Below are 14733 nucleotides of genomic sequence, written 5' to 3'. Positions count from 1 at the left end.
ATGATCCCAGGGTCCTGGGATCGAGCCCCGCATCGGGCTCCCTGCTCAGCTGGGAGCCTGCTTCTCCCGCTCCCCCCACTCGTGTTCCCTCTCTAGCTGTCTCTCTCTCTGTGTCAAATAAATCAATAAAATCTTTTAAAAAAAAAATTACAAAAGAAAGGTAAACAGTTCTGTATTCTTGCCACTTAAATTTGTAGCATACACTAATATAAGCAAGACTATTAAAAAGGAAAAAGAGGGCTCCTGGGTGGCTCAGTCGGTTAAGTGTCTGACTTTGGCTCAGGTCATGATCCAGGGTCCTGGGACAGAGCCCTACCTCGGGCTCTGTGCTCAGCAGGGAGCCTACTTGTCCCTCTCTCTCTCTCTCTTCCCCTCACCCCTGCTCATGCTCTCTTTCAAATAAATAAATAAAATCTTAAAAAAAAAAAAGGAAGGAAAGACCTCATTTTCAATAGCAATAGCAGGAGACAAATATAGGAATAATCTTAAAAAGAAATGTACTATACCTATATGAAAACTTTAAAATAGCCCTGAAAGGCACAAAAGGAGATATGAATAAATGAAAAGATGTTACGATTTGGTTAGGAAGACTCCTCATTGTAAAGATGTCAGCTTTCCTTACACAGATTCATAAATTTAATGTGACCCCCATAAAAAATGCCACCAGGATTTTTTAATAGACAATCTGATTCTAAAGTTATATGAAAAAATAAACTATAACCACAGTCTGGAAAATTAAATTAATTAATTAAAACAGAGTGGTATTGATAAATTAACAGAACAATAAAGAAAAAAAAAGTTCAGAATAACACCCAAATACACAAGGGAATTTAGAATTTGATAAAGCTGCCATCTCAAATTATTGTATAGATCAAATATTCAGTAAATTGTGTTGGGGAAAATTAGTAGCCATATGGAAAAAGTGCTCCAGTATTCTAGTACTTGAAGAAAATATGGGAGAATTCCTTTATAATCTTAGAGTGTAGAAGGTGTTGCTCACTAGGATTCAAAATCCAGAAGCCATTAAAAAAAGGCTGGTAAATCCAATCTGATTAAAAAGAAAAAGCTCCAGGGGCACCTGGGTGGCTCAGTCGTTAGGCGTCTGCCTTCAGCTCAGGTCATAATCCCAGGATCCTGGGATCGAGCCCCGTGTCGGGTTCCCCGCTCAGCGGGAAGCCTGCTTCTCCCTCTCCCACTCCCCCTGCTTGTGTTCCCTCTCTTGCTGTCTCTCTGTCAAATAAATAAATAAAATCTTTAAAAAAAAAAAAAAAAAAGAAAAAGCTCCAGGGGTGCCTGGGTGGTTCAGTCAGTTGAGCATCCGACTCCTGGTTTCAGCTCAAGTCATGATCTTGGGGTCCTAAGATCGAGCCCCACTTGGGCTCTACGTTCAGCATAGAGTCTGCTTCTAGATTTACTCTCTCCCTCTCCCTCCACCCCTCTCCCTGCTCTCTCTCTCTCTCTAAAATAAATAAATTTTAAAAAAGAATAAAAATAAAAAGCTCTGCATGAAAAAAATCATAAGGAAAATCAAAGACAAAAAATATTTGAGAATATTTTGTATCATAATTAATCTCTGTAAAATATTAAGATGAACAATGTAATAGGGAAAAAAGGATAGAGATACAGAGAAACCACTGAAAGAGGAAAACCAAATGACTCATAGATGAGACTACATTCATCCTCACTGAGAAGAAGCCAGTATAGTCAAATGCTATGAATCAGCAATATCAATCAAAATTATAAATGTACATAATTCTCTAATCCAGCAATTCCATTTCTGAAAATTTATCTACAAATATACACATGCAAGAAACCCAAAGTTTTATCACTAGGACACTGGTTGAATATACTATGCTCAAAATTCTACAGGATGAAAAAGATTAAGGAGGTTCTATAAACTGATATGGAAACATCTCCAATTAAGTAAAAAAAAAAAAAAAAATCAAGCGCAAGAGTTTATTTAATACCCTATCTTCAGAGTAAGAAGTGGGGTAAATAAAAATACCTTTGTATATGACTTCTATATACATAAAGAAATTCTGAAGGACACATAAAAAAAAACCTAGAAGATACACAAGAAAGTAAAATGAAGTAGAGGTAACTTGTTTGTGGGAGAGGGAGAACTAGGTATAGGGAAGGGGAATGGAAAGAGAATTTTCACTTTATGCTTTTGCTACATGTGTATGTATTTAAGTGTGTGTGTGTGTCTATGTATAAAATTTGGGACATGTGCATATATTACCTATTTACAAACTAAATCAAAAACAAGACAGTAAAAAACAAACCCAGTTTGTGATCCCACTTACACAGAATATTTGGTATTTAGGGGCTGCTAGTAAAATGAATACAGATGAATCCCATCAGAATGGAACCAGCAGTAATAGATAGACCTATTGGGTGAGAATGAGCTCAACCTCAGCCTGAAGCTAAGTAGTAAGGATATGCAGAACAATTAGCCCTTGACCTCGAACCGGAGGTGCCCCCAAGCCAAGATCCAAAGCTCAGGAGTACTGACATAAAAACAATCATTGTGATAACTCTCACAATGAATCTATGGGATTTGACAGTCTCCTGAAGGTTCACCAATGGCCAGAGAAGTCAAGCCAGGAGAAATAAATACCACTTTACATACCTAACCAAGCACACATAGTATGATAACTCAATGAATTCTAAGCATGATAAACTCAAAGAGATCCATACCTACACATATCATAACCATAAGGTCAAAAGACAAAGACAAAGAGAGCATTTTGAAAGCATCAAGGGAGAAGCAACTTATCACACAAAAGGGATCCTCAATAAGATTAACAGCTGATTTCTCATTAAAAGACAAAAACAAAAACCTGGAGGTCAAAAAGCAGTAGGATGATATATTCAAAGTATTGAAAAAGACTGTCAATACTAATAGCAAAACTATTGTTTAAGCCATCCTTAACCAACAGAAGAGAGAACTTTTGTTGCCTTATGAAATGGTCCATTCTAGGACTGACAACTGTAATTCATAAAACATTTAGGGTACCGCAGAAATCTTAGCGTACAATGAATATCCATGGGCTCTCCCATATTCCCAGTCGCCCCTGGAGTCAGAGTGAGACCATTTTACTAATTCTGGCCAATGTACTATGAGCAATAATGATGGGTGTCACGTCCAGCCTGAGGCAGGGAGAGCCTGCATGACCCTACAAGTCTGCATGACCCTACAAGTCTGTCCCTCCTCCTCTGCTTGGAGGCCAAGTGCTTGCAACTTCATATCTAAAATACAGAGAGAGACACTCAGACTTTGAGTGACAAAAATACCATCGTTGTGTTAAGCCACTGAGATCTGAGGTTTAATCTGCTACCACCAGAATTGGAGCTTGTCCTAAACAGTAAAATTATTAAAAGGAGCAAACTAATAATGAATCAAAATCACTTCTACTTCTCTTTCAACTATTGATTTCTAGAGCAGAGAACAACTCCCCTTTTCACAGGATAAATCTTCAAATATTTAAAGGCTGTTTCTCTTGAGTTTTCTCTTCCTCTTTAACTTCATTGCTTGATAACTATCCTATTAATGGGGTACTCTCCTATTTTAATTTAGCCAAACCGCGAACTCAAGGAAGGTAAATTATCAAAGTTCACTGGCACAGGGGCGCCTGGGTGGCTCAGTTGGTTAAGCGACTGCCTTCGGCTCAGGTCATGATCCTGGAGTCCCGGGATCGAGTCCCGCATCGGGCTCCCTGCTCAGCGGGGAGTCTGCTTCTCCCTCTGACTCTCCCCCCGTCATGTACTCTCTCTCTCATTCTCGCTCTCTCAAATAAATAAATCTTTAAAAAAAAAAAAAAAAGTCAAAGTTCACTGGCACAAAGGTCTAAGAGACTGTAAACACTTCCCTGACATTCTATTCTCTTTGACACTGAGATGAATTTCTCACCATTGTGGGTGGCCTCAGCTTTTTTCTTTTTACAGGCTGCTCAGAACGGTTATAACTACATCTCTTCTAACAAACAATACTCCAAGCTCTCTCCAGAAAACTGTTTGGAGGCAGGGGCAATGCCCACAGTAGACTGATGCCCCATCATTCAGTCTAGGGTTGGACTCCATAGGCTTTACTGCAATTCTTAGTTACAGCCTTAGGCCATCAGCTTCCTCCCCTGGGCTTATGAAAATAGGCAAATATTTTCATTTCATTCATTCCCCCACCTTATGGAGGCAATACTTGGCAAGTTTAAAAAAATACACAAGCTAGTAAATGTGAATTATTTATTCAAGAGACCATTAGTTATTTTCCCTTGAGGCACCAAGAAATCTTGCTAACCAGGCCAATTTTGTTGCAACACAGCATCATTTCCACATTCTGTGTTTCATGGAACATAAGATGAGAAACAAGGCAGAGGATCAGAAGGCAAGGGAGGGAAAAATAAAACAAGAAGAAACCAGAGAGAGAGACAAACCATAAGAGACTCTTAATCTCGGGAAACAAACTGAGGGTTGCTGGAGTGGAGGGGGGTGGGAGGGACAGGGTGGCTGGATGATGGACATGGGGGAGGGTATGTGCTATGGTGAGGGCTGTGAATTGTGTAAGACTGATGAATCACAGACCTGTACCCCTGAAACAAATAATACATTATATGTTCATAAAAAAAAATGTCAACAACAACCAGACAGAACTGAGAACATGAAATGGCCTGAGTTACCAGAATCCAGAACTAAATGGTTAATTTTTTAAAACCTCCTCCGCACTAAAAATGGATTTATAACTTAAGAAAATGCCCTAGATGGAGATGGGCGGGGCTGACTTCATACCTCGAGTGCCTGGTGGACAGGAGCACTTGAAGTGGTTCACAAGGTCGACACAGGTGCCTCCGTTCTGGCATGGCTGGTTCTGGCACTCGTCCACTTCATACTCGCAATTGACACCCTGATACCCTGGGACACACTGATAGGAACAAGCAAAAGGGAAGAAACATTGGACCATTGTTGGAAATAGACCACCACAGCAAATGAGACCTGGAAGGTTGGTGTATACCTCTGCCCACCCCCTGCCCCTACCCAGCACCATCACACGCTCTACCAATCATCCTGTGCAGGGCCAACTTGCAGCATACTGACATTTACATCTTCCAGCTGAAAAGCCACTTTATAACCCAAAGGCAAGGACTCAACATTCTGAGGGATATTTCAGAACTGACGCCTGTGCAAAACTTTCATCGCTCCTCAACGTAGGTATTCCCATCTTTAAAATATGCATTCCTTGGTATGCGATGAGGACCCTATGACTCAGTCCAACGGTACGTGTGGACAGTAGTAAACACACTGCATTAATTGATCTCTAGATTCAGGAAACCGCACATGTGTATGAGAAGCTGGTTGAGATGGCGGAGGGGCCGTGTTAGCTAACGTCGTAGATGTGGAGGGTTGAGGAATTTCAGGGCTGATCAAGGAAAAAGACCCTGACCATGAAGTGGCTTTACTGGGCAATGCTTTGACAGGTTTGCATGTGAGGGCATCCCTCACAGCATGAGGCTGTCCAGAGTGGAGAGGTGGGTAAGGAGAGGATGGCAAGTGAATTCCAAGGGAAGGGGTAACAGAGAGGGGGCTTACATGTTTGGTACAGCCAGGCCACCGTCTCTGGGTCAGAGGGCTCTGAAGGGCAGCACTGGCTTGGGGTCTTTATGTCCTGGGGCTTACCTATGGCTTGCAGATATTGGGTGCTGTTTTGCAGAATATGCAAAGCAGAAAGGCTCTACAAGGCTAAAAATCTGCTTTATAAGGGCTATTTTTAGAAAAACTGGCTGTGTAAAAATTTGAGTTTGGCACTGGTGGCTTTTGAACTAACAGGTCCCAGCCCACTGTGAAGGAGTAACTGCGGAGCCAATATAAAGAGGCCATCTTTAGCTCATTTATGAGAAGTAAAGCTTTTCTCAGTGTTCCTGGGTAGCCTGAATTGGTGTCAAATTCAAGACTCTGGTGTTTTGTTAACATCTTGCTCTACCCATTATCAGCCCAGCTATCAGGAAGACAGTGACATGTTCCTTAACAGACACACACTTCCTCAAATATATACATGTCATACTTAGCGTGATGCTACACGGAACAGGCTAAGCAACTTCGGGACACACCTCAAAGTGGCTTCTCCTATCTCAGCTGCTATTCAGCGAAGTCCCAGGGGCCACGGAGCGGCTGGCCTGTGAAATGCACTCTGGCAGTGAATGCTGGCTCTGAACCCGGAGGCAACTCTATGCGACTGAGATGGTCCCAGATCTCTATAAAAATACCTTACTGGAGCCATGTGAACTTATTACCAAGGGGGCTGAAACCAATGGTGGTTCGTAGACAATATAATGGTGATTGCTTAAAAAAAAAGTCTATCAATTGTAAAAATAAGTCATAAGCAGCGAACTTCAGTATGCTAGTGCTCACAATAGTTGTGCCATCTTCGGGAGGCCCCTGACCTCTGCCTGCTCATCCTACCTCACATCTGTACCCGCCGATGAAGTCCCTGCAGGTGGCTCCGTGCTGGCAGGGGTTGGACGAGCACTCATCAAGCTGCTCCTCACAGTAGCTCCCGGTGTAGCCCAGGGGGCACTGGCAGTGATGCGAATTGCCAGCATTGATGCAGATGCCAGAGTGCTGGCACAGGTGGTCAGTGGACACCCCTAGGAAACCCAGAACAGGAAGAAACATCACAGAAGAGCACACGACCTGTCAGGTTCAGACCAACTAACTGTGTTCTTACCTAGTTCATGGCCCTCAGCACCAGATTTATATTGAAAATAAGCCAGCCCTGGGGTGCCTGGGTAGCTCCGTTAGGCGTCCAACTCTTGACTTCGGGAGGGGTAGTGATCTCAGGGTTGTGGGATGGAGCCCATGCTGAGCATGGAGTCCGCCTGAGGTTCTCTCTCTCCCTCTCCACCCTCCCCTCCCCGACCCCCGCTCTCTCTAAAATAAATAAATAAATCTTAAAAAAAAAAAAAGAAACAAAGAAAAGAAAAGAAGTAAGTCCTAAAAGTAGAATATGCCTTCATTTCATTTTACATACATTTCTTTTTGGAATCTCTAAGCGTGTGCCTCTGCCTTTTCACCTCTCATCTCAGACCCTTTCATAGAGCCTTGCCCACCCACTGCCGTCTGTTCTTCCCAAGGTAATAATACCTGTCCTAAAACGCTGCCAGTTGGCCACTACTGAGTGACCCTGGAGCCTGAGGAGGCGGAGCTCACCTCTGTGGAAGGCCGCCACCTCACAGGACACATTGGGCACATCACAGTAAGCACCAGCCCATCCAGATGGGCACAGGCACCGGGACTCTGCTTTTTCCTGAATGCAAGTACCTTTGTTTTTACATGGAGACCGACTACAGAGGTTCACCAGGGTCTGAAACAGAAGGATACATCAACATCCAAATATCAGAAAAGAAGAAAATAAGTCACACTGCATTTTAAGAATCAAAGGAAAGCACACTAATTAAAAAAAGGAACCCTCAGCCAAGTCTTAAAATAGTCCAATGTTCTCAGGTAATCCAATCATTTTATAGAGTCTAATTCTTCTTAGCTCTGCTATTTAATAAGTTCTTACCACAGAAGTTTGAGAATTTGAGGGAGCCTAATAGGTTAAATTATTTCCTATGTTATGATTATGTCCAGACCTGTAACAGCCAGAAAGAAAGAAATTACAGCTGTCAGAAGGTTCATAACACCTGTGCTAATCCTGTGGGAGAAATCTACGTGGGTCTCAATCAAATCTGTCCACGGTGGTTACGAGCAAAAGGACTTAAAGCCCGGTAATAAACCTAAAAGCTGTCATAGAGCTTACTTACAGGGAAGAAAATCAGGCTTATGAAAAACATAAGGCAGAGTATGAGCAGACTAGTCCCTTTCTCTGTAACTCACATGTGGTGACCCCTGGGGAGAGCAAGGTCACACTCATGGAGTGTTTGTGAAAGAAGGGGCCAGTGGGTATGGGTGGAGCACTCCCTGGTACATGTAACCTCATACTGTGAGAATGAGCAAGAGCCCAAGGAAGAATGTACTTCTGATCCACAGAATCAGCATCAAGCTGTTTAATTTAATACGCAGAGGTAGTTATTTGCACGTCCAATATAGCCAAAGCCTAACTGAAGTGCACCCTGTAAGGCTAGTTAAATTTGGCCACTTAGTCCTAAATTCTTTGGAGTTCTGTTATTCTATCATTCTAGCATTGTTTAAGAGGTAAATATAGCATAAAATAAAATACAATGTGGGGCGCCTGGATGGCTCAGTCAGCATCTGACTTCAGCTCAGGTCATGATCTCAGGGTCCTGGGATCAATCCCCGCATCGGGCTCCATGTTCGCATCGGGCTCCATGTCTGGCTCTGCGCTCAGTGGGGAATCTGCTTATCCCTCTGACCCTCCCCCCAATCGTTCGTTCTCTCTCTCTCAAATAATTAAAAAATAAAAATAAATAAATACAATGCTGTTTGGTATGCAGCCTTGGAAAGGTTACTTTGCCCCCTTTGGGACTCAAGTTTCTTCTTTCATGAAATGAAAGGCTGCCCTAGTTGGCTCTGAGGGTCTATAAAAATCCATATTTACATATTTGAATTTAAAAGACATGTGACTAGTGTTACAACACTGCAAGACATAATAATTATTATTATTATCCCTTCAGATACTGTATCTGACCTTTAAAGACTTTACTTAGACTATTCTTTATTTCCCTTTTTGCATTTCCAACATAAATATTATCTATGCACTTATTTCCCACATGTATTTCTCTGCAGTTCTTGGTTAGCCTATTACAACCATCTCATGCTTGTTAATCTGTATAATCTTGCCAGTGTCACCATTTTGGAATCTACCAGCTACTAAGAAGTTAGGCAGATTTATCTCAGAGACAACCCCCCTGAGAGCCAGAACTTCCTTGTTTAGGAGGGGTTTATTCTGCTTAGATGAAAAATAGTGTAATATTCAGCTACTCTGAGGGAGCTGAGTGGGCTGAAATTTAATTACCTGACAGTTTTTCCCTGTGTAGCCCAAGGGGCAGGTGCAGCGGTAGGTACCCAGGCCGTCAACACATATTCCTTCATTTAGGCATGGATGAGAGTTGCATTCATTGATCTCATGGAGGCAGAAGGGGCCAGTGAAGCCCATAGGGCACAAGCAAGAAAAGGAGTTAATCCCGTCGACACAGGTGCCACCATTGAAACAGGAGCTGAGAAGCAGAGAGAGCAATGCCAGCTGTGTAATCTGGTTCCTCTGACCTGCTATTTTAAAAAGTCGGGTTCCTAGAATCTAACACATTACAGAGGCAAATACTCCTGAGCATCTTAAACTCCTAGATCTAGTAAATTTTCTTTTTCCAAATTAGACTGGGTGTCAATCAGCCTGAGTCCCAGCTTCATGTCTACAACCAAAAAGGTTACAGGAGTATATAAAAGGCTGAGTTTATTAGAGATTCCCAGAGAAAGTGAAGGTTTCCAGGTTTTACCGAGTCCTGTGGTTTTCCATGTATCACATTTCATTTTATCCCTAAGTCAATTTAATTTATAAGAAAAGTGCTAAATAAGTAGCTCTTGACTCTAGATTTCTTTCTGAAAGAGAAACAGAATAAACTTACTGAAAAAAAAAAACCACACCTAGAAATTACCAAAGAGTGATGACAAATGTGCAAAAAATAGGAATTTTTTAAAATGTCAACTGAAATGAACAAGGGACCAAGAGGAGAATGGAACAGAATTATAACTCTTCCTGTTCCCTAAGCATCAGAAATAAATGATGGTCCATCCCACTAAGCCTTTCAACCTCTGACCTTTGACCTGCTAACTACACATCTACAGGGAATCAGGAAGTAGGCAATAGAAGACGATGGAATGGGACCCAGGTGCATACCTTACCCTGCCCTGCAACCACAGCAATGTGCTCTGTAGTTTTCCCTCCTTTCTCCCTTTTCCCCATAAGACACTGGTGGCTGAGTGTATGGATTGCTCACCTCTCAGTGCACTCGTCGATGTTGTTCTCACAGTGGACGCCATCAAATCCCGACTGGCACTTGCAAGTGTAACTGTTGACATAGTCAGAGCAGGTCCCTCCATTCTTACAGGGTTCACTCAGACACTCATTCATGTCTGTCTGACACTTATCCCCAATAAAGCCAGGATGGCACAGGCAGGAGAAAGTATTCACTCCATCTACACAGGAACCTCCATTCTGGCAAGGATCTAAGTCATTACACACAAGAATTAGAGCTCTGAACTATAGCATCAATTTAATCTTAGACCTATAAAGGTGAGTGACCTGAACTGAGTCATACTAAGAACAGTAACAATTCTGACTTTTCTCTATTTGTACTTTTCTTTACATCTATTTTGCCTTGACTCCCCCATTTACAAAAATGAATGCAATAACACTTGCCTGAGATTCTTAACCTGTTTGATAATTGGAATGAACTATGCATACACCACTAGGAGTTTTGCAAAATTAAGAGTCCTAAAACTTACAACGGTCCCCCACATTTGCTAATCAAATATGTGCTCCCAATACACAGAATCTCAAAAATAACAGTAACAATTTTCAAAAGGTGTATGTGGTGATGGGAGTGGGTGACATAGGACAGGATATATACTAAGCAGCCCCCTGTGCTGATCTGTCTTTCCTATCTTTTCCCTCCCTTCATCTTTCATTTCCATTCCTTCCCTCTTCTCTTTCCTGTTTGTTTTTGTTTTCTTGATTTAGGCAGAATGAGGAAACATTTAAAAAAATTTTATATATCACACAGCTTAATCTTAGAACACTTTAGGCTCACAGCAATTAATCAACAAATTTTGAGCTACTCTATGGCACAGTCCTCTGAAATATAGATGACATATTAGAACAAGAAAAATGAGTTAGCTCCTGCTCTTAAGGACCTTAAAGTATAATTGCAAAGACAGGTCATCTACATAAAAAGAGAACTAAACATCAGGTGGGTAATGTAACCCCGATTTGATAAGAGGCTTATTTAAAACCTTATCCATCTACTAGGCTAATTCCACTCTAAGGCTCATCTGCAATCTTGACTGGAAAAATTGTAAAAATCATATTATCCCTTCTTATCCACAGTGCATAGCACACTGTAATTTCCATAGCATCTTTCAGGAAACTCACCATAACTATTTTAAATTAATTATAAATATTGCTAGCTTTACTTCCAATAGGAAAGATTTTAAATACTGAAAATTTTGACTGATAAAATAATTAACATGGAAAAGAAATCCAAATAATTTGATCCCACTCCCCTAAATTTCTCCACCAACTGCTGTGGACATATTTTTCTTCACTATTTGCTACACAATGTTCAATTTGTCTGCATAGTTTTCTTTGCCAATAGACTATGAGTTTCATGAATGTAAACACTGGGTTTTATCTACCATGGCACTGCCAGGACCTAGTTTGGTGCCATCCATATGGTGATCTGAAATTACATATGCTGTGAATTAGGAGCCATTATTCTTAACCCATTGTGATAACCTTGTTTGAAGTTTAATGATTTAATCACCACAGAAGTAACTGAGTACTGATAAGTGGTTAGTACTGATAAGTAACTGAGTATATCACATGCATGTGATGACACTATCAAAGCCGAGGAAAGAACCACCAGAAAGACATAAGCAGAATAATCCCAAGAGTTTACACTAGGCTGAGAATAGCTAATGTTCATGACAGTCAAAATGAAAAGACCTCCTAACTAAGCACTAAGTAGGATCCTCAGAAAGTACTATCTCAGTAGTGAGCCATTTTAGTCCTAGACTAAAGGCTGTTCTGGACCTAACAAACCCTGAAGAAAAGACCAAAAAGATCAAACTGTTTCCAAATGATCCTTAAACAAAGCTTGAAAATATTCTAAAGATTTTTTTTAAAAAGTCTAGCATCCAATAAAAAATCACCAGGTAGGCAAAGAAGCAAGAAATATAACTTATGATGAAGATAAAAGTCAACAATAGAAACAGACCTAGGAATTTTCCATATGGTAGAATTAATGTGAGGACAATAAAACAACTATGATAAATATACTCTGTATGTTCAAGAAAGAGAATTGAAAGTACGAACATGACAAGGAAAGAGATAAAGGCATAAGAAAGATTCAAATCAAACTTCTAGAGATAAAAATACAATGAAGAGAAAAAATATATACTGGATGGGATTAACAGCAAACAAAATACTACAGAGGAAATGACTAGTGAACTTGAAGATATATCAAAATATCTTCATATAATAAAATTACCTAAATTGAAGCACTGAGGGAAAAAAAAACTCTAAAAAAATAAATAAAATAGAGTATTGATGAAAGAGAGACAACTTCAAGCCACCTAAAAGATGTATGATGAAATTTGTAAAGGGGAGCAAAAAGGTTTTGAAAAAACAGTGCTTGAATATTTTCCAAATTTGGACCCATATATCCAAAAAGGTCAATGAACCCCCCAAAAAATAAACATGACGAACAATAAGGGGCATTAGAGTCAAACTGCTAAAAATCAGTGGAAAGAAAATACCTTAAAAACAGCCAAAGGAGAGAAAATAACATATAAAGAAACAAATACAAGAATTATTGCAGATTGCTCCTCAGAAATAATGTAAGGTAGAAAACAACGGAAGGATGACTTGAAAGTGCTGAGGGAAAAGTCAACTTAGAATTCTACTCCCTATGAAAATATCTTTGAAAACTAAGGCAAAATAAAAACGTTTTCAGACACAGAAAAGCAGAAAGATTTAATCACTAGGAGATAAGCACTACAAGAATTATTAAATGAATTTCTTCAGGCTGAAGGAAAATGATACTTGACAAAATGCAGATCCACATGAAAGAATGAAAAACACCAGAAACTATAAATATGTTGTTAAATATAAATACTGTTAATTTATTTTTACATCTCTTAAAAAATTAATTGACCATTTGAAGCAAAAATAATATTTTTGGGCATTTATTATAATATATATGACAATAATAGAACAGAGGGCAGGAGTGAAAATATAAGTATACTATTGTAAGGTTTTTATGTGCTATACAAAGCGGTATAGTTGATGGTAATGAGTTAAAGTTGCATACTGCAAACCCAAAACCACCACCACCAAAAGAAAAAAAAAACAAAGAATATAATTAATATGCCAGTGAAGAAATAAAATGTAATCATAAAAATGCTCCATTATCCCAAAAGAAGGCAAAAAAAGAGGGGGAAATGGAAAGAGAAGGAAAAAGATAAAATACAAGATGGCAAATATTGAACTCAGTCATATCACCATCAACCATTAAATTTAAATGGCATGAATACCTCAATTAGAAGTTAGACATCATCATATCGGAGAGAAAAAGCAAGACTCAATATATGGTCTCTATAAGAAACATACTTTAAAGACACAGATGGGCCAAAAGTAAAAGGATGGAAAAAATACTTAACAATAATCAAAAGAAAGGGAAGGTAGTTACATTAATATCAAACAAAGAAGAGTTCTGAACAAGGAATATTACAAGGGTTAAATAAGGTCATTTCATGACGAAGGACTCAATTCTTCAAGAGAACATAACAATCTTAAATGTTTATGTACTTAAAATCAAAGTTTCAAAATACATTAAGCAAAAACTGAAAGAATTTCCAGAAGAAATAGACAAATACACAATAATAGAGATTTCAATATCACTGTCAATAATTTATAGAATAAGCAGAAAGAAAATCAGGGAAGACTAAAAATACTATTAACCAATCTGAATTAATAACATTTATAGAACACACCAAAAACAGCAAAACAGACATTCTTTTCGAGTGCACACAGAACACTTACCAAAATGGACCATAGACAAGACCATAAGACAGGATTTAATACATTTAAAATAATCCAAATGATGCAAAGTATGTTCTCTAATTACAATGGAATTAAACTAGATATCAATAACAAAAACTATCTGGAAGGAATCAGCAACAAAAGATATTTGGAATTAGCAACAACAAAGATGGAGCTAGTGAGTATAATGCTAAGCAAAATAAGTTAGAGAAAGACAAATACCATATGATTTCACTAATATGTATAATTTAAGAAAATAAATGAATGAGCAAAGGGAAAAGAGAAAGAGAGAGCGAGAGAGAGAGAGAAAGAAACCAAGAAACAGACTCTTAACTATAGAGAACAAACTGATGGTTACCAGAGGGGAGGTGGGTGGGGGATGGGTGAAATAGGTGATGGGGATTAAAGAGTACACTTATCATGATGAGCACTGAGTAATGCGTAGAATTCTTGAATCATCATATTGTACAACTGAAACTAATAGGACACTATGTTTACTATGCTGGAATTACGATTAAAAACTTAGTAAAAAAAGATACCTGGAATTAAAGAACACACTTCTAAATAATCTATGAGTCAAAGAACAAATCAAAATGGAAATTAGAAAGTATTCTGAGCTGAAAAAAATATGATATATCAAAATTTGTGAAGTACAGCTAAATCAGTGTTTTGAGAAAAAAAAACATGGCACTAAATGTTTATTATGTTAGAAAAGTAGAAAGAAATAAAATTAATGGTGTAAGCTTCCATCTTAAACTAGAAAAAAAGGGCAAGCCAGTTCCAAAATAGGAAGAAGAGCAGAAATCAATGAAATAGAAAACAGTAAAACAACTGAGAAAAATCATGAATCTAAAAATGGGTTCACTAAAAAGATTACTAAAATCAATAACCTGGGGCGCCTGGGTGGCTCAATCGGTTAAGCAGCTGCCTTCGGCTCAGGTCATGATCCTAGGGTCCTAGGA

General features: G+C 39.2%; 1 protein-coding gene across 1 annotated transcript in view; it reads right to left on the bottom strand.

The window, feature by feature from the left end:
• The window catches only part of NOTCH2 (notch receptor 2), a 171671-nt gene that overhangs the window by 19194 nt on the left and 137744 nt on the right, over positions 1 to 14733 (bottom strand). Inside the window, exons 18-22 of the mRNA XM_045896837.3 lie at positions 9948 to 10176; positions 8969 to 9170; positions 7201 to 7354; positions 6454 to 6638; positions 4786 to 4918 (exon numbers count right to left, since the gene is read on the bottom strand). Coding sequence (XP_045752793.1) covers positions 4786 to 4918; positions 6454 to 6638; positions 7201 to 7354; positions 8969 to 9170; positions 9948 to 10176 — 903 coding nt within the window. The remainder of the gene's footprint in view (positions 1 to 4785; positions 4919 to 6453; positions 6639 to 7200; positions 7355 to 8968; positions 9171 to 9947; positions 10177 to 14733) is intronic.

Source organism: Mirounga angustirostris, unplaced genomic scaffold, assembly GCF_029215605.1.
Source record: "Mirounga angustirostris isolate CCGP_5_RB_7025 unplaced genomic scaffold, mMirAng1.0.hap1 SCAF_4, whole genome shotgun sequence".
Classification (NCBI taxonomy): domain Eukaryota; kingdom Metazoa; phylum Chordata; class Mammalia; order Carnivora; family Phocidae; genus Mirounga; species Mirounga angustirostris.
Note: the sequence above shows the minus strand (reverse complement) of the source record. Positions and strands in the feature narration are given on the sequence as shown.